Here is a 20640-nt window from a genome sequence, read left to right on the forward strand (position 1 = left end):
AATTTTCATATATCATGACCACTTAAATGTTTCACACCAAGAAAATCTACACAAATTTCAAATTGTGAACCCTAGAACTCAATTCAAATTATGTCCTACTGCCCTAACCCTACTGCCCTAGTACTTATGCATCTACTAGTACTTACTAATTAGATGAACCCTAGCTAGCTACTTAAGCATCTACAACTACTTAAGCACCCATTGATGAACACTAGGAATTATACAACTACTTAAGCATACATTGGGTGCAGAACAACTATATAAGTACTTAAGCAACTATATATACAACCCTATAATATATTTAGTTAACTACTTAAGCATATACAAATTTGTCCTAAAAATAATATTTAGTTAAGTACTTAAGGATATAAAAATTTGTCCTAAAAATTCAGTTAACTACTAATTTCATTCATTTAGCTCATTCATTTAACTTCACCTAATTAACCTAGTAAAACCCTACTTCCCTAACTAAAAATATCTAATTAACATCTACTAGTACCACTACTGCCCTAACCTAATTAACGTAAGTTAATTCCTAGGGTCCTCTATATGTTGCTGCTCTACTACCCTAATCTAATTAACCTAAGTTAATCTAATTAACATCTGCTAGTACCACAACTGCTAATTCCTAGGGTTCACAACTAAATTCACCTAAGTTAATTAACCTAGAGAGGAGGGGTGGGGCTTACAGAGAGGAGGGCGTTGAGGGTGGCTCGGAGGAGCGGTTGCGGGGAGGCAGGGGCGGCGAGGAGCGGACGAGGGTGGCTCCGGGGGCGCGTGGCTCCGGTGGCGGCGATGGCGCGCGGCTCCGGTGACGACGACGGAGGTAGGGCGAGGAGGGAGCAGGGGCGGCGAGGAGTAGACGAGGGTGGCTCCGAGGGCGCGCCCGGCGCCCCCATGCGCCCTCAGCGCACTAGATTCGGCTTGCATTCGTCGGATAGTTTTTCAGCCCAATCCTGTGGAAATCGGGTCCTTGGAGGCGACAGGGAGGATTTCGCTTCGCCGGCGGAGAAAAAGGGCTCATGGGGGGCACTCGGGGCGACGACTGGAGATGCTCTTAGTATGAGGAGAGACATCATACCATTTCACAAGGAGAGGGGACAATAGCCCCCCCTCCCCGGGTACACTATTATTGTTAAACAATTGTTTACATTGATATTTACACACTCCTACTACAAACTCAGATAATTATCATTGATACCCACATGTACTACTTCCACTTCACCATAGACTTTACGGGACAATCCGAGAAACTGCAATTGCGAATTGAAAGACATACGAGATGGTCCAAACCCAAATATGTCATCAAATTTGTACTGATTTGTCACGCCACCTTTGATAAAGGCATGAGCACATTGAAAACTTGATTAAATCAGTAATAGTAGTGCACACAATTAGTTGTTGATGGTACTTGGGCATGGATTTATCTGATCGAATATGGTGTAGGAACTTACCCGAAAACAATTGGCACATTAATGGATGACGTTCCATTTCCTTTGAAAACGTCAAGCTCCACCATGTCGGAAACATAGAACCCAGTGGTGCTGGCAAGCCATTACCATAATCCTAGTAATAAGAATACGGGTTGTTCGAGCATACCTCACTGCCTGTGTTTGCTAGATCGTGGCACTTGTCATCTGAGCATGTCAATACAGATGACGTTGAAGATGATTTGGAAAGGCCATCGAAGAGTTATTAGATTTGTTGTGATGTAAGGACCCCAAAAGTTGTGGCAAGAGTCCTGGTTTCGTGCCACAACATGCCCAAAAGTGGTGTTTCATGCAATTTGCTCAAGACAATATGATATTTTTAGTGTCAAAAATCTGATGTTTTCTGTAGAATATAAGTCTTATTATTTTGATTCTTTTGGACTGTATCTATATAAATTCCTGACTGGCCTCCCCAAGAAATATATGATCGAATGTTCGTTCCATTTTACAAGGAGATGGCGCTTGCTCCCCTTCCCTTCGCGGACACATACCACCATCCTCGCTTCCCATCACCAGACCATGGTGGTGTGTTAGGCTCACCTTCACTACGTAGTAGGAGTAGTACGCTCGTAGTCTCGTACGGCGATCTGGTTGCTTAATTAGGTCGTCCCCCAATTTGTTTGGATACACACTCATGTGGAAGAACAACACAAAGTAGTTTTAGAGTTGCACTGCAACGAGAAGCTCAGCTCGATTGCATGTAGGTGTAGGACACACGATCGTCGCAGTAACGTAGCTAGAGTCGTCCGTCGTTCCTTCGTACTCCCTCCGTCTGAAAATACTTGTCATCAAAATAAATAAAAAGAGATGTGTCTAGAACTAAAATGCATCTAGATACATCCCCTTTTATCCATTTTGATGACAAGTATTTTCGGACGGAGGAAGTAGTTACGAACCAATTTGTGGTTGGATAGTTAGAAGGACAGTGCCATACCTATGCTATCAAAGTTCAAGTCATAAACTTAACATTGATGCTTGCATTTTTCTGAATTTATTGATCTCAAGCCTTCTGGCAATGTGCGTTTAGTGGAAAGAGACGCCCCGTCGACTATGAAGACATCTATGACAACTTCATCAATCTTAAGATGATGTGCTGGCTTAGTATTTTGGATGTGCTCATAGGGGTAGGATGTGCGTGCCTGCATTCATAGAAGATGAGCGTATGCTCGTGTATGTGAACAACTTCGATTATCTGTATTAAAAAAAAAGAACTTGTGACATGTCGTATTTTTAGCTTTTCTCTCATGTCATGCAGATAGTTCGAACCGCACAAACACGCACAACCTTAAATTTTCCCTTAGGGCAACTCTAACGACCCGACGCATTTTGTTCGCGCGCGTCCATTTGGATCGAAACGGACACAAAGTGCGGCCCAACAGCCGACACAAACGGACGACAGTTCGCTTTTTGTCTGCCCGCAATAAATTTCCAACCTAAATTTGGGTCGGGTTTGCGTTGGCGCGGATGCCCGCAACGCCCGCACTTGTCCTCCTCCTGCCGCGCCAGTCAGTGGCACATCAACCATTCTCCCCCTCCCCATCCATAGCAGACACACCTGGCCACCCAACCCTCGCCGCCGCCGACCACTTTCGGCCGGTTGGACGATGTCTAGGCCGCTGTCCACACCCACGCACCTCCCCCAGCTGCACGTCGCACCAGATGGCCACTCTTGCCAGCGTTGGTGGCATGTTATCACCGTCGTCGTAGCACCTCCACGGCCATGCCACCCACTGGCCTTCACCGTCGTCGGCATCACTCCAATCCCGGCGTCCTCGCTCCACAGTCGCCTCCACATCGATAGGTTTGTTTCCTGGACTAGGAGATGTGTGGGACTCTTCACCGGCCGACTTCTTCCACCACACCCACAAGGTGTTTGACGTTTCGCCCATAGGGTACAAATGGATAATGGAGATGAGTTCTTTTTCAACAACTTTTGTGATTCAGACGATTAGTCGTTTGACGATGAGGAGTTTGTGGTTGCTACTTTGGTCTTCAATGATCACATTGCTAGGCAGCGGTCGAGGTTTAGGGGATTGATCCCGAGCCATGCTCCAGCGTTGAATCGCAACAGAGAGAGCGGTCATTGCCTACTCTGGCAAGACTACTTTAAGTACACTTCCACACTCTATCACTCTTCAAACCCAGGCTATCCCGACACCGCTTACGGATGGCTAGACATGTGTTCAGTCGTATTCAGGAGGGGGTGGTGGCGTATGATGATTATTTCATATGCAAGGAGGATGCACTGGGAAAGGTTAACTTCTCCTCGATGGACAACTCTTGTAAACACAATCTCCAATCTAGTTGGAGAAGATGGGCAGGCTTGCTCAAGCACAAGAGGGTATTAGGAAGGATGCAGAGTGTGCTCTCGGTGTGCTTCAATCCCGTTGGAGCATCGTTCGGTATCCTGCTATAACTTGGAGCACTAAAAAATTGTGAGAGGTGATGACTGATTTTATGATCATGCACAACATGAGCATAGAGGATGAGCGTAAGAATGAAATCTTCAACCATGGGTTTCAATTTTAGAGTGAAAATGATGTGCCTTAGCATGGAAGAGCGGCAACATTTGCACAATTTATTCAATTTCATCATATGAAATACGTGATTGGCTCACATTCAACTCCAAAAGGATTCGGTTGAGCATATGCGGATTCACCTTGGCAACCAATAGATGCATCACTCGTTTTCTTTTAAATGTACTAGGTTATTGCCCGTGCGTTGCTACGGGAGCAAAAAAATCATCACAAGAAGAGTATTATGAAATGGTGTTCAGGTCACCAGAACATCTACCCGATCTTACAAACATGATATTTTGAGCAACATTAATAAGATACATAAGCATTGATTTAACACACAAGTGTCAAAGCAAGCATGAATAATGGACCGTAAACACCATGATAGCCAAGTTCAAACTAAATGAAGCAAGTTCACGTCATGATAGTCAAATTCACCGAAACTCTATTTCAGATTATTTTTCCTATGATGGAGCTGAAATATTCTTATATACTTGTAGGAATCATAAATCACTAAATCAACAGGAAGTCCGGTCATAAATCACTATAGTCAATAGTTCCTTTGCAACAAACTGGAGCTAGCAAGATGAAGAAAATGGTGCCTGATTGTTAAACCAAAGTGTGGATAGATACCTATATTTAGTATTTAGACACTTATATGCTAAACCAAACGGCACCTGATTGTCATAAATCACTATAATCATTATTTAGTATTTAGACACTTATATTTTAAAGGGTGGACAGATACTTCAAACCTTACCTATGCTAACAACCAAGATTGCTACTTAAAATTAAGACCTCACTATGGTCCAGCTGCTCTGTAGTATTGGCTCGTCTCGTCGTTCTCGTTATGCACAGGTTTTGTTTGCTGAGGTGGCATCAGCTCCATGGTGGCCTCCTCGGAGCTCCTCTGCTAATCGACACCCAAGAAAAAACTGAAAAAGAATCTGGCTATTTATACATGACGACAACAACAATAATTATGAGGGTATACAAGACCACCATTGAAAGACTTTGTAACACTTACTTGTTTTATGGGGGTATAAGCTCTCACATTCTGCATTGCAAGTCAGAAAGCAGAAAATGATAATCAGTTTTCGTTTCCAGTTTGCATGGCAGAAGTTTATACATAACTGCTTATTTATCGCTAATGTTTTTCTCTCCCGGCAAGAATACACAAATGGGAAGAAATATATCTACTTACTATAACTACTTTTCTTTTCTGCCTCAGCAAGAATATGCATAAATGTGAAGAGACTATAGCTTACAGGAATATGTGTGATCATTATTGTTCCATATACATTACCGAGAAATAACGAATATCACCTATAAATTTGTTCCGTACAACAATTCTGCAGTGCAAGATAATCGAAGAGGATAAACAATTGCGACTTGATTGCATGAGAGTATGAGACACTATTCTCATGATAGATATATACTGACCATATCACATAGATGTGGCTACATGTATGCATGCTAGCAATGGCCAGCCACATCCAAAGAATAATAACACATACGATTCCAAATAAAATTCAGTACTTCCAAATAAAATTCAGTCAGGCACATTTGGTTCAATGAATTTTTTAGTCACCTTATGTTTTTCTTATCTTCAGGTGTGTCAGGTCATCCTTCCAGAATCGATCTTAAATATCATGCTTGAACTTATTTTTGATGAAATTTCAACACTATGCCTGAATGCAATATAGCAAGACCAACTCGCCCTACTGAATGTACATGGGTACCATTAATCGCGGACCTTTGCTGAACAATTCAAGTAAGTTTAGAGGGGCCACATCTATCTGTTTAACCTTTCTTTTACATTCCCCAAGGCTCCAATATCTGAGTGTGATAACACATGGCACAAGGTTTGTCTCAAACTCATTCTTTGTGACCAGGTCCTGAAAAAGAAAATAACTGAGATCAGTTTAATTTTCGCACTTCAAGAACCAGACTGTCATTATCCAAGATACCGAGAAAAAATTGCATATCTCATTAACAGAACATAAATGATGGGAAGAATGATGTATGGTGTAATCCTGTGCTAGATAGATTCACTGTCGAACAAAAACTCATCTGTGGTTCTCCTGGTTCAGCAGCCGCACCTTGTTAGACTCCTATTTCGGCAGCCGCGCCTTTTAGATTTGGGAGCCAATTCACGGATGAAGATGGCAACAGAGCATGTTCTCCATGCACCATCCTAAAGAAATAACACCAAATATGATCATTAGGGAACAAATAAAATATTTGGTTGCTTTATTTGACATTTGAGAATGAAATCTTCAGATGTAGCTGCACCTGTAACCATCTACGTACCTTCTAACACAGCAATCGACTTGATTAGAGAAGAGGAAAAAACTCAAGCAATTATCCTGTACAGAAATATTACCTCATTGTATTGCCAATTCTTCCGTCCCCTTCACTCCACCAGGGATATGTTAAAAGGCCAGCAAATCCTGATTGCATCACTTGTACGACACTAAATAAGAAAGGAATGGTGATTGTGGGACATGCAGTGCTACGGACAAACGCTGCCTCTTCCCAGCACAAAAGGGCAGCGGGGTGAAGGTACAACACAAGCCATGTGGTGCCACGGCGGTGTAGATCTTCATTGGACGCCACGGAGGAAAGGAGAAGACGGCCTCGTCCAGGCCACATCTTGGAGGCGGGGAGGCTGGACTGCGGGATCACCGTGGTAGGCGGCCACGACCAGCCGATGTTTCCTATCGCCACACCCGCGAACCGTGTCACTGCCAGCAGTTTCGCCGACGCGGCCGCCAAGCTGGACCAACGTGGGGAGAGAGGAGGAGGTAGATGACCACGCCTCCATCAGATTGGTGGCCGACGGGCGGCTCCTTCCATCTCCCACATTGCAAGGAGAGGGAACAAGGTCGATCCGATGCACGCAGGGTGGATGGGGAGCGACGGAGAGCGAGCGAGCGAGAGAGAGAGGAGTATGGGAGGTGTACTCTGATGGGGTGATGGGTGTGTGTGGCGGCGGCCGTGCTTGGGAGGGGAGGATGCAGCGCCGAGCCGCCCTGGACGGAGGTGAGGCAGGGTGGATCGGTGCTACTGAGTAGGTGGGATTGTGTTCCCATGTTTTCGGCATGGACTGCGCGTGAAAAAAAAAACTTGAATCGACGATGGACAAAGGCGGACGAAACCGAGGCTGACGAAGGGACGTAAGAGGGGAAACGGAACCTTACGGTTCTTTTAGGTAGTAGATTTGTGACAATTTAAATTTCATTTGATGTGCAAACTATGACATTTTTATTTGGTTGTAAAATCCTGAGATTTCTGTTTGATTGTGAATTATGTGATTTAAACTTTGGGTAATAATCAGATATGTACGAAAAAATGGTGTGAAAATATGGTTGCATATCGACATGCAAACGAAGATGTGTCGGCGCGTTGGACGCATTGATCGGTCAAACGCGGATGGGCTGGACGACATCCAAAACATCGACCCAAACGAATAAAGGATGGACAAAACTCACGTCCGGTTGCGCGGGCGCGTTGAAATTGCCCTTAGCATCTAATCGCATGAACTAATTAAACGACGCAACTGGATCAGAGCAGATCAGTTCTGGCAGGCCGCGTTAGAGCCACCGATCGAGATGGCCGGCTGCCCGTACGGGGCCTGAGTTAAGCGAGTGTGCCACGGCCGAACAGTCAGTGATGGAAGCACTTGTGCATGCGGAGGTGGGTGGAGCTACATCTGCTCGGTCGATACTTTCTTTTCAGTAAGTTGTAGAGGTGATCATGTTCGATTTCGATCTGATCTCCATGCTGATATGTTTCGTTCCCTTTGCAGCAAGTCAACGGTGCTAACCCACATGGTGCGTTGACGGTGGCTGCTATACGGAGCACTAATTTTGTGTAGATGCTAGGCCACCGATCGGTATATGTATGATACAGTTGTTAATCTCGATCTTAACATGCTCTCAAGTAGAAGTCAGTGGTGCCGTGGTGGTGCTACTATAAAAATACTCCATCCGCCAAGGTTTTTAATTTCGTAAACAAAACAATTTCGGACCTCATTGAAATATCCGAATTTTCAAAAAAAATGTATACTTTGGATTTTGGGTTTTTTATTGAATTTTAACCTAATTTAAATTAATTTTGAAATTAGTTTGATCCGGCACAAAATTTCAGGATTAAAAATATCTTAGACGCACCGAAATATGCGAATTTTTGGAATTTCGTTGAAATTTTTAACCCTGCCCTCTGACCCGCTGATTTAGTACTAAACTATAATACTGAATCAGTGACATTTTTGGGAGATGTAGGGAGTACTAAATTCATGCTAATTCCATTCCGAAGAATACCATGTGTCATATGGTCAACGCCAACGACTTACCGTGACACCGGACTCTAATAAGGAGTATTGCATACATTGACTCAGCGTATCATTTTGGAACCAAGGCGTTCCTCATTGGCCCCTCGTCCACAATGGGGCGTCGACGCGTTGGCTGGACAGATGGGATAGCTGCCGGCCACTCGCATTCGAGCCTCGGATCTGGCGCGCGGCACTCAGGAGTTTTTTTTTAAGAAACTTCCAATCTATTCATTTTCAATGATGACCGTGCAAAGAATGACAGAGATAATAAAAATTATAATTGTGTCCTTCCTATACAAAACGGCAATGATAAACCTGAACATTCGGATTTTAATTATGGCAACCTGAATGTTTTTTATGTCAATTTTAGTTCACGTGAGGTTGACAAACATTGCAATTTTCTAAATAAAAAAATGAACTGGGACAAAGTTGTCATGTCTTAACAACTAAAGTTGTCACCTCGCGTCAACTAAAGTTGCCATATAAAACCGTTCGGGATGAAATGCTTGAAATCCAAACGTTCGGATTTTATCGGGGTCCTAAAAAAAGCTAACGAGGCTTAGCCTTTGGGTTGGTTTCTTTTTTTCTCATTTGCCCCTCGCAAAAATAAAAGGCGTTCCTCATTTGCGAGATCCCGGAATCAAGACATTGAATATACTCTTGTTTTAGCCATGGCCTGGCATGGCAACGCACTGATTACTTTCATCACCGGATCATATCTCCTTGATCACTGGAGAAGAAGAAAAGCATGCCTATTCAGGCGAGAGCGTGGCCGAAATTAACGTCACATTATCTTCGCCGACGGCAACCGCAATCAAATTAACGCCGGTGGCGGCCAAATTTCAGGGGCGCTGCCACTGCCAACACGGCACAGCGCACCACACCAGCGAAGAAACCCCAACGGGATTTGACTTGCTGCGTTGACAGCCAATCAAGTGAACTCCCCGAGAGATTATCGCGTCGTGGGGTCCACGCAAAACCCAGAAAAACTCCGGGAGGGGAGGAGCGATTCAAAAGCCCCTCCGCAAAGGAGATCAGTTAGTTTCGCTCCCAACCCGCACCTCGCCTCGCCGTCACCGCCCACCACCGCCACTCCCACCGCCTCCTCCCTACAAAACAACCGGCCGCAGGCAGCACTAATCACCCGCAGCCCCCGCCGCGCGCCCTCTCCCTCCCCCGGCCTCCTCCGACTAAACCCCCGCAGCCGTATCCGGCTCCCGCAGCCCCGCCGCGGCGCCGGCGGGCGCGATCGGATGAAGGGCGCGGCGTGGAGGGGCCACGGCGGCCTGTCCGCGGCCGACCACCTCGGCGCCGGGGCCCTCGCGGCCGCGCGGAGGGCCAGGCTCTGCATCTACGGCGTCGCGCTCGCCTTCGGCGCCTTCGCGGCCTTCCTCGCCTTCGCGCCCTCGCTCCCCGCGCCGCCGCCCTCCTCGCCCTCCGCCGCGTGGCTCGACGGCGTCCTCGCCTCGGCCTCGCCCTACCGCGCGCAGGTCTCGGGCTTCTTCTCCTCCCTCTTCCCCGCCAACTCCTCCTCCTTCTCCCCGGGGCCTCCTGGTCCCGGCGTCCTCGCGGCGAGGCGGAGCGGGCCGGGCGGCAGCGGGCTCGCGGTGGGCGGCGGGCGGGCCGGGACCAACGGGTCAAGCGCGGTTCGTCCTCGCGAGCAATCCGGTGGCGGCGGCAATTCGGGAGGAGTTCGCAGCGGCAATTCCGCGTCCAGTAACGCTACTGCGGCGGTGGGCGCGCGGACCAACGGCTCCAGTCCTGGCGAGCAATCGGGAGGCGGAGGCGGGGTACCAGGCGGCAATTCGGGAGGCGTTCGCACCGACAACTCCGCGGCCGGTAACGCTGCTGCGTCCGCGGTGCGGAGCGACGCGCCGCCCAGTGATCACGCGGGAGGCGGTGAAGCGGCCAGCAATTCGTCAGGTATCGCCGCTGCTGCTCCCAATAAATCCTCAGGAACCGCAGCTGCTGAGGCGAAGTCTGGAGCCACGATCGGCGGTTCAGCCCAGAATGGCACCACGGCGCAAGGCGCTCCTCCTATTCAGATCAACGGCTCCGAGGTGAATGCAAGTTCAGCGGAAGCCACGGCGATCAACGGGACGGCAATTCCATCCGTCAATCAGACCCGCAGTGCAGTTTCAGCGATGCTGCACGGCAATGTTGCTGCTGCGCCTCATAGGAGAGGACATCCAGGCAAGAACCACACTGCTCAAGATTCGGCGGCCCACCATAATCAGCAGCAGACTGTAAACAGAGCTGCTGTTGCTTCAGGTGGAAGCAACAGTACGAAGACTATGCACAAGGAAGCCACTGCTGCTTCTCAAGTGAGCGCCGGTTTGGTGCAAGGCCACGCAGCACAGGCCACCAACAGCAGCGCGGTGCCGGTGATGGGGAACAGACATCCTGCCAAAGAGGCTGCCAATGCCGGTGGTCAGGCGAAGAAGCTTCACTCGATCGAGGCGATGGGCAGATGCGACATGTTCTACGGGAATTGGGTCCGGGACGACTCGTACCCTCTCTACCCCGAGGGATCGTGCCCTCACGTCGACGAGTCCTTCAACTGCCACCTCAACGGCCGCCCCGACAAGGCCTACCAGAGACTCCGGTGGCAGCCCCGCGGGTGCAGCATCCCGAGGTGAGCACAGTTGCTTGAACACCCATGCAGTTTGTGTGTGTGAATTCAGTTGCTTCTTTATGCGTGACAGATTCAGTTATGTCATGATGGCATGATGCTGATGCCTTGTTTTAGGTTGAACCCAACTGATATGCTGGAGAGGCTGCGGGGAAAGAGGCTCGTGTTCGTTGGCGATTCACTCAACAGAAACATGTGGGAGTCGCTTGTTTGCATCTTGAGGAATTCTGTGAAAGATAAGAGGAGGGTTTTTGAGGTGTCCGGGAACCACAAGTTCAGGGCCGAGGGCTCCTACTCTTTCCTCTTTCAGGTTAGCTTCTAATGCCATGTTCTGTTTTTGCTGCTTTCCTTCAAAGAAGCTATCTGAGCTTGTTTCAGCATTTAGGATGAGCTTTTCTTTTAGAAAGCGGTTGCCCCCTGATATACAATAATAGAAACCACGTTCTCTACATAATCTTGATACCAAACAGGAAAGTAACTCATCATTCTTAACAACAACCCCGAAACATAATTAGATAGCCAAAACAGCAAACTACAATTACGGCAGCATCCGCTGGAATCTGGGCGCTGCTGGCCTCCATCCTTTCAAATTGTCGAAGGCTTCCCGCAATTTGCGCCATCGCCGAGCTAATTGGATCACATCAGTTTGGTTGCCTCATTTTTTCTGCAATACAGCTCAACATTGTAATGTTCAACTGACAAAGAAACATAACTTCGTTGGGATACACTACTGCTTTGCACTCAAAACATGCAGCATTCCGCAGTTTCCATACACACCAGAACAGCGACACAAACCCGTCCTTCACAAGAAAACATTGCCCCGATACACTGAAAAGTTCATCTCCAATTCTAGGCAAAGTTCTGAACAGAAACACACAGTTGGAAATAATTGGTCAATCGTTTAGTCGTGACGACAGAAATGACACGTAGAAGGCCCCACCCAGCCTCTGTGAATCAGATTGCCTTTGCTCAAAATGCTTTTCTGTACCACCAGCCGCAAAAAGATCTTAATTCCTGAAGAACTTTACTCTTTTCTCATGTCAGGTACATATACAGTGCTTTTCTTCAAAAATACCATTCCCCTGCCTATCTTCTCACCCTTCAAAACTTTAAGACTCTTGCTTGATATACAATAAACCCATTGCACTATATTCAATTCACATTCTTACATCGTTTTCATTTTGCACAACACAGCTTATTTCATGCATATTTACACATTTCCTTTTCTGACTATGAACTTACATTTTACAATTCACTTCTTGCACCGTACATGAACTGGAGCATTAACGAAATTCCACTGAATCAAAACAAACGAGATCAGAACACTTTTGTCATGAAAATAGGAGCATTAACTTAATTTCAATGAAGCAAATCATTATCAGATCACGGCATAAATTTTTTATATGCAACAGATCAGAGCATAAACATTTTTACATGTAGCAAAAATCAGAGCATAAACATTTTTACATGTAGCAAGTCAGAGCATGAATGCGGGGATATTCTGCTCTGTGCTTTTCTTATGCCTTGTTCTGTTTTTGCTGTTTTTCTTCAGAATTGCTATCTGAGGTTGTTTCAGTATTATGGATGAAAGCTTATGTGCTGAATTCATGTTGTCTAGGACTACAATTGTACAGTGGAGTTCTTCCGCTCCCCTTTCCTTGTTCAGGAATGGGATATGCTTGTCACGCGTGGAAAGAAAAAGGAAACTCTTAGGCTTGACAAAATTGATCAATCATCCTCGAGGTACAAGAATGCAGATGTCATTGTTTTCAATACTGGGCACTGGTGGACACATGAGAAAACATCTCTTGGGTAAGCTTTTATTCGCACAATATGATTCAATAAAGATGTTCATGTGTTCTGCATTTCAATTGTTCCTTACCGTTCCAAGTATGTCAAATGTGCTACAGGAAAGATTACTATCAAGAGGGCAACCAAGTATACAGTCAGCTGAATGTCCATGACGCCTACCGGAGAGCTCTTAACACCTGGGCCAGGTGGGTTGATTCCAATATAAATCCCAAGAAAACAACTGTGTTTTTCAGAGGCTACTCAGCATCCCATTTCAGGTTCGTAGAGACTTTTCTGATCTCATCTCCTACAAGTTCAGTTTGCGGTGTCATATCGTTATCACAGCAACTGACGTTTGCAAATGTGTGTGTTTCTGTTGTGCAGCGGAGGGCAGTGGAATTCAGGCGGCAGCTGCGACAAGGAAACTGAGCCGATAACAAACAAGAAGTACCTCATGCCATACCCGCAGAAGATGAGCATTCTGGAGGAGGTCCTCCATGGGATGAAAACACCAGTGGCCTACCTGAACATTACAAGGATGACTGACTACAGGAAGGAGGGACATCCTTCAGTCTACCGCAAGCAGAAGTTGAGCGGGGAGGAGCGCAAGTCCCCAGAGCTATACCAGGACTGCAGCCACTGGTGCCTTCCCGGGGTGCCGGACTCCTGGAACGAGCTCCTCTACGCACAGATTCTGGTCAAGCAGCATCAGATGCTACACCAATAAAGGCAAGTGCCGAATCACTTGTTCCTGTACATGAGATGTTGTTTGTTGCAACATGCCAGCCGAAGCGGTCAGGGCATATATAGTTGACAAAATCGATAGGTCAAGGGTTTTGGAATCCTTGCATTTGCATAGAGTAAACTAGGCAGTCTATATCAGATATCTGACTCTCGTTACCAACAGGAACTCTGTATAGGATCATAGGAGTTTATGATGTAAAATCCATGTCCAGCTAGCAATAATCAGAACCAAAGAATAGTGTATACTGCATCAGAAATTCAGAATAGCACTTTATTTTTGATGAATCCTTATCTTTCTGTTCACTGAATGCTATTGTAGTGAGCATTCCTTGAGTTGGTATGTTGAATAGTATAGTAAGAAAAGTGGCTGTATGGACATAGCAATCCTTGTATTAGTTCTGAATGTATAGTGCTATTGATGCTGTGCATCCTGATTTCACTGTCATATGGAAGCTCTTGTTAAGCCTGTTCCTTGCCAGATCAACGTGCGGTACAGCTGATTCTGAAGCCTAGATATACCAAAGCACTCTGGTGAGATATCTTTAGGATATAGACTGTTAGTAGAAGGGCGCTGTGCTAGGGAAAACATTATATTATCTACAATATGTTTTATAGTTGGCCATTGTTTGGGTACCAATGGGTGCTAAAATCAAGTATAGAAAAGAGCTCATCATATATACAGTAATATATATGAAAATTAGTATTAGTACATGGCAAAGGTGGACAGAACCTAATAACAACTGACGCTCCACCACGTTGCAACCCTTTTAAGTCTGGCTTCAGCTGCACTTTGCCTGAAGTTATCTTGCCTAATTACTTCCTGAAACAAGGCTGAACAAATCACCGGACAATAATAATGGTGAGTGTTTGCATATTTTCTATCGCAAGCTTGCTAGACGCCCAAGGACATTGAACAACATGTCATTTCAGAATTCAGATCCTATTTGCATATCATGATAATCGTTCAGATCCCTGAGCAGAGCTAAGATACACCGAAAAACTGTGGAGCCATAAACAGCCAGATTAAGTGCTTGACCTCTCCTAATTCCTTACTGAAGTGGAAACAGTCAGATCAAGTAATTGATGACTTGTCCCACTTCCTTAGTGAAGTGAGCCAGTTCGCTTTGAGGGTCAGATAACAAATTCTGGATGCCGGCAAAGATCTTAAGTACCTTTAGGGCTCCTTTGATTCAAAGGAATTCCATGGGACTTTTGGAGGGTTAGAATCCTTAGGATTTTTTCCTACATTTGTTGTTTGATTCACAAGATTGAATCCCATAGGATTTTTTCCTATGGAATCAAGTGTACTACATTTCATTGGAAATCTAGCATCCACTTCAACCTCTTTTTTTAATTCCTTTGTTTTTCCTGTAGCATCAAACACTCTATATAATCTTATAGGATTCAAGTGGACATGCCACTCAAATCCTGTATTTTCCCTATTCCCGCGTTTTTAAAATCCTGCAAATCAAAGAGGGCCTTAGCCTTTAGGTGTTTGTTCTGTTCACCTATGGATGCAGTGAGGTCACTAGAAAGAATATCCAGCTTTGAAAGCAAGTCAGCTCTAAACAGGTTCACCGCCGACCTATTTGCAGCGCCTAGGCACCTAGCTTATCTCCTCTCGCTATTTCTGAATGTAGTGAAGTGTTGTAACGGATACATTTTACCAATTCTGATCTCATAGCAGTATAGCACAAGCTTGATGCATAACGATGCCTTGAGATATCATTCGAACTAGCAAAAGGTGCTACTGTTGGAATGGAAAATGGGACAAAAAATCAAACCTATTTTTTTTCCGCTCGTAGATAATGATGCATTAAGATTTCAGTGTTGTCCATGATGTCTGAACAAATGTAACAAATTCGTATGTACAGTGGGAAAAATCAGATGGTTGTTGAAAATGGGCAAATGGCTGCCATATACCTATGCGGGGTTGGGGGAGGTGTGGTCGGCCGTTGGTGGTCTGATGCAGCTCGCCAGGGGGAGAGGAAGCGTCGGCCTGCCTTGAGCTTGTCGAGCTCACCGGTAGGGGCGGCCGGCGACCTTGGCTAACGAAGTAACGAGGAGGCGGCGAACTTGGCGTAGGGGGAGGCGGCGAACTTGGCGGAGGGGGAGGCGGATATGGGCGGAGGAGCAGGACTAGAGGGGGCCGATTGGAGGAGACAGGTCGAGGAGGGGCGGAGGAGCAGGACGAAGAGCGGGCCAAATTTACCGCCGGCGTCCGTCGCCGGAGGTCGAGGTCGAGCCTAGGCTCCCTCACCTCCAGACCAACGGGGATGGACTCCAGAAACGGGCCACGTGGGTGGGCCGTGGGCACCAGGCAAAAGTTATAACTTCTAACTCGGCCTGATGGGCTATCGACTATAGTGGTGATATCCACTGAACTTCTGAAGTCCCCCTCGAAAAAAAAACTAAACTTCTGAAGTTGAAAGCAGTTGTACAACCTCTGCTGCCTGCCTTTGGAGTGAATAGCAAAAAACTACCACATTACGGATCATCGTTTCAAAAAATTATCGCTTTTTTAATCTTTTTAAAAAACTACCACAAAATTATTTTGCTGTTCCAAAAAACCTAAATGACCATATGACTTAGAATTAATTCCGTTTATGACAGGCCGGGCCTGCTTCTAAACAAACTGTTTGTTGACTGTTTGTTTGACCGCTAACTTACAGCTGGGTCCCACATGTAAGTAATCTCTCTCTCTCCCCCTTATCTCTCTTCTATCCCCCCCTCTCTCCCTTATCTCTCAATCACGAACGCCACGGCCGACGCCGCCGTCCGACAAAGCCAAGGCCACATCCAGCCGCCGCGTACACCCGGCAGCGCAGCAGCCCTTGGAGCTCCACCGCATCGCAGTCGCTGCTTGGGATCGCCGCAACATGCCATGGCTGTGGGGAGCCGCCGTCGCGCGCGCCCTTGGGCAGTCGCTGCCACACGCCATGGCTGTGGGGAGCCGCCGTCGCGCACGCCCATGGGCAGCAGCCGCCGCCGTGCGCCATGGCCATGGGGATCCCCCAGCACGGGCACTATGGGCAGCCGCCGCCGCGCACCGTGGGCAATACCGGCCGCGCGCGCCATGGCCATCGGCATACACCACCGCACGCCATGGGCACCCGCCCCGCGCGCCTTGGTTAGCCACGTCCTGTTGTCGCCAGACCCGTGCAGGAGCTGCCCTCCTCGTCGGTGCTCCTAGGTCCGCCCCGCCGCTGGACACGAGCAGCTGCCCCGCCGCTGGCCGCGAGCTCGAGCACGGGCGGGGAGCTCGGGCGGGAGCAGCCAGGGAGCTCGGACGGTTCCAGCCCGCCACGGCTGCTGCTTCTCGCCGGCCCTGACGAGCTAGCCGACGTGGTGCTGGCCGGCTCCGGTGACGAGCTCCCCGGGAGGACCTGATTGCTTTATTCTTATTTTTTAGGGACTCGATTGTTTTTATATTTTGTTTCAGGGACCTGTTTGGTAAAAAATACTTAGGCCCCACCTGTCATAACCTGTCAATGGTCAAACTAACGGTCAATCTGACGAGTGGACCCGAGCTGTCATAATAACGTTTGAAGTTAACCAAAGTAGTTATCAGTGCGACATGGTAGTTTTTTGGAACAACAGAACAATTTTGTTGTAGTTTTTTGAAAAGATTAAAAAAATGGTAGTTTTTTTGGAACGATGACCCGTAATGTGATAGTTTTTTGTTATTCACTCCTGCCTTTGCCATTTCGAGGGGATTATTGCAGGTGATACGGCGCACTCTAATCCGCGGCAATGTGATTACCGTTCTGATCGAAAACACTCTATCATACTTAAAGCAGGTTGCTGTCGCTAGTGTCGTCTTGGTTCTGCTGGTCCTTTCCCTTGTTTCTGTTCAGGCAATGCCATCAATCTGGTCCTTTCCCTTGTCGCATGGCACCCGCCTAGTTCGTTGTCCTTTAAATGGATCCTCTCTTACCAACGAGGCTTGTGTAGACTCTGAGATCCACTTACATGGATCGCACGGAGTAGCACCGTTCTCCTGATTTTTTTTTAAATGTGTTGTATGGTGCCCCCCAGGGCGAGTTTACATGGTGCGCCGCAGACCGCTCGATTTTTCGGGTCATGTAAAATTTCTCTCGAATACGCACGAGTGTGCGTATCATCTTATATAGAAGAAGAAGGGGGGAAGAATCCCAGCCACCGTTGATGTTACAAAGATTTAAACGACATAACATCACATCAGCACACAGCGCGGCCGACAGTCCACCTGCGCAACAACTAACCCGACTACTCGCTGCTTGCCCACCCTGCTAGAAGCTGAAGCGTGATGTCTACTTCACCTTTCAACAGGCCCGCGTGCTGCCAAGCTCTACCCTTCGCGACGACGCGTCTAACGACCACCTCTAGTGATGGAGAGGCGCCATCGAAGACAACCGCATTCCTGTGTTTCCAAAGCTCCCAAAGGCCGAGAGTAAGAAGCGCCCTCAACTCCTTCGGCTTGTTCACGCCTGACGTTCTTGCAACACACCACTCCTTGAGGGTGTCTTGTGTAGTTGGTGTCCACTGCGGTTTCCCAAGGGCTGAGCACAGGGTTCTCCAGACAGTCCTGGCGAACACACACGTTAGAAGAATGTGGTATATGGTTTCCTCCTCTTGGTTACAAAATGGGCATGCATCCTGGTGCGGGAGGCCGCGTCGGGCCAGTCGATCCGAAGTCCAGCATCTGTTCCTCATGGCCAGCCAGGTGAAGAAGCGGCACTTGAGAGGTGCCCTAGATCTCCAACAAAAGTCCGCCGCAGGCGCCACCTCCCTGCCAGCAAACTGTGCAGCGTAGGCGGAACGGACCGAGAATTGGCCGTTCGGCTCCCAAGCCCAAACTATGGAGTCAGGGGTGTGTTCCTGGAGCTGTATCCCTTGCAATCTCTGCCAGGTCTCGAGGTACTCCATGAGAGTTTCGTAAGCCATGTCGGGGCCGATATCGCGAGTCCAAGACCCTAGCGTGATGGCCTCGTAAACTGTCTGTGTGTCCTTTACTCGCTTCCTTACTCTATCATATATGCCGGGTGCAAACTCCTAAATCCTCGCGCCATGTAGCCAGCGGTCTTCCCAAAAGAGGGCATCTTTGCCATTCCCTACTGTCACCTTGGTGGCTGCTGCAACCACCGCAAGAGAAGCCTTGGGGAGGGCAAACTTGAACTCTGCCCAAGGACGATCCCGGTCCACACGATGCAACCAAGCCCAACGAGCTTGCATTGCAACATTTAGCCACCTAAGGCTCGGTATACCCAGGCCTCCTGCCCAGCGTGGTGTGCACACCTCCTCCCAAGCCACAGAACAGTGCCCTCCATTAGCTTGAGCTTTGCCACACCATAGGAACCCTCTGATTATCTTGTTCATGGCCGCTATCGTCTTGATGGGTAGGTCCAGCGCAATCATCGCGTGCAGAGGGATCGAGCATAGCGCTGAGAGGACCAGAATGAGTCTGCCACTTTTGGGTAGGGTCGCCGCCCTCCAGGTGGGCAGACGAGTTGCCAGCGTCTCCACCAATCTGCTTAGTTGTGCCGCTGAGGGTTTCTTCAGACATAGGGGGAGGCCTAGGTATTTGCATGGGAATGATCCAATACTGCATCCCAGGATACCTTCCACGCGCGCCACCTCATCCTCCGAGCATCGTATGGGCATGGCCGAGGTTTTTTGCATATTTACCCGGAGGCCAGACGCCATGCCATACATTTGCAAGATCCTTGAAGTAGTAGTTAGCTCAAGGTCCACCGGTTTGATGAAAACGATCACATCATCCGCGAAGATGGACAAACGGTGCTCAAGACCCGTGCGCGCCAGTGGAGTCAGAATGCCGAGCTCGGAGGCCAACTTGAAGAGACGGTGCAGTGGCTCCATGATAAGAATGAAGAGCATCGGCGATAACGGGCCTCCTTGGCGGAGCCCGCAGCAATTGAAGATCGGGGCCCCGGGCACTCCATTTACCATGATGCGGGTGGACGACGTGGAGAGGAGTCCCACTATCCAAGATATCCACCGTGCGCCAAAACCCATGCGTTGCAGAACTTCGAGAAGAAAGGGCCACTGGACCGTGTCGAAAGCCTTTGAGATATCCAATTTCACCATCACGGCCGGTTGCTTTAAGGCGTGGAGACGTCGAGCCGTGCATTGGGTGAGCATGAAATTATCTTGGAGGAATCGGCCCTTAACAAAGGCACTTTGGTGTTGGCCCACCAAGTGCGGCAGCTCGCTCGTGAGTCGGCAGGCCAAAACCTTGTCGAAGATTTTTGCTGCGCCATGTACCAGACTGACCGGACGGTAATCCTTCAACTCCTCAGCACCATACTTATTAGGAAGCAGTGTTACCAGGGCTTTGTTTAGTGCCGGTAAACCTCGCGCGTCCCCACGGTAGAAGGCAGAGAAAGCCTTCATAAGATCTTCCTTGATGATGCTCCAACAGGATGCGTAAAACCTGGTCGTAAACCCGTCCGGCCCGGGCGCCTTATCCATAGGCATGGTTTTGATCACAGCAAATACCTCCTCCTCCGTGAACGGCACTTCCAAGTGATGCAGGTCCAAGGAGGGCAAACATAGCTCGTCTAAGTCAATCGTATGCTGGCGTCCCCTCGCGGAACCAAGCAGGGCCCCATAGTAAGCATCCACCACCTCCGCAATATTCTCTTGGCCCGTTATCACCTCGTTGTTGTGCCGGAGCGACATGATCACATTTTTGCGTTGTCGATGCCTCGCGTGCCGATGAAAGAACTCAGTGTTTGCATCTCCCTCCTTTAGGTGCAACAATCTAGAGCGCTGCCTTGCAATCGTCGTTGGAGGGAGGAAAGCCCAAGAAGTTTCCTCTTGAGAAGCTTGCGAAGTTCAAACTCCGCCCGACTCAGCTCCCTGGACTCCATGGCCACATCCAGCCTAAGGATTAGCTCCAGGGCAATGGCTATTTGCATGCGAATATTGCCAATCCACTTATCACTCCATCTTTGTAGATGCTTTGCGGTGGTCCGCAGTTTATTATTCAGCACCACATAGGGGTTACCCTGCGATGGGACGGAATGCCACGCGTCTTGCACCGTTTGCATAAAGCCCGGGGCTTTAGGCCAGAAAGATTCAAACTTAAAGCGCCTCCCGAATTGGAAATCAGCATTCAAATCCACCAAA

General features: G+C 48.0%; 1 protein-coding gene and 1 long non-coding RNA gene across 3 annotated transcripts; one reads left to right on the forward strand and one right to left on the reverse strand.

Annotated features, from left to right (window-relative positions):
• Positions 1–4565: 4565 nt before the first annotated feature.
• Positions 4566–7056, reverse strand: LOC123134608 (uncharacterized). Of its 2 annotated transcripts, XR_006465676.1 has the most exons (5): positions 6393–7056; positions 6109–6203; positions 5598–5904; positions 5034–5063; positions 4567–4941 (listed from the first exon to the last, which is right to left on the reverse strand). It is a non-coding gene; the product is annotated as an uncharacterized lncRNA (long non-coding RNA). The 2 variants fall into 2 exon arrangements; XR_006465675.1 differs by having other exon boundaries at positions 4566–4941; positions 5034–5904.
• Positions 7057–9350: 2294 nt separating this feature from the next.
• On the forward strand, positions 9351–13810 carry LOC123138377 (protein trichome birefringence-like 1). Its single transcript, XM_044558343.1, has 5 exons — positions 9351–10977; positions 11092–11284; positions 12593–12786; positions 12885–13043; positions 13150–13810. Exons 1-5 carry the CDS (start codon positions 9596–9598, stop codon positions 13490–13492), a joined length of 2271 nt encoding a protein of 756 aa, XP_044414278.1. The 5' UTR covers positions 9351–9595; the 3' UTR covers positions 13493–13810.
• The last annotated feature ends 6830 nt before the right edge of the window (positions 13811–20640 follow it).

This window comes from Triticum aestivum, chromosome 6B (genome assembly GCF_018294505.1).
Source record: "Triticum aestivum cultivar Chinese Spring chromosome 6B, IWGSC CS RefSeq v2.1, whole genome shotgun sequence".
Taxonomy (NCBI): domain Eukaryota; kingdom Viridiplantae; phylum Streptophyta; class Magnoliopsida; order Poales; family Poaceae; genus Triticum; species Triticum aestivum.

Coding starts and splice junctions, on each gene's coding strand:
- LOC123138377 (XM_044558343.1), top strand. CDS start 9,596: ATGAAGGGCGCGGCGTGGAGGGGCCACGGCGGCCTGTCCGCGGCCGAC. Junction 11,285..12,592: donor CCTACTCTTTCCTCTTTCAG/GTTAGCTTCTAA, acceptor CATGTTGTCTAG/GACTACAATTGTACAGTGGA. Junction 12,787..12,884: donor CATGAGAAAACATCTCTTGG/GTAAGCTTTTAT, acceptor AATGTGCTACAG/GAAAGATTACTATCAAGAGG.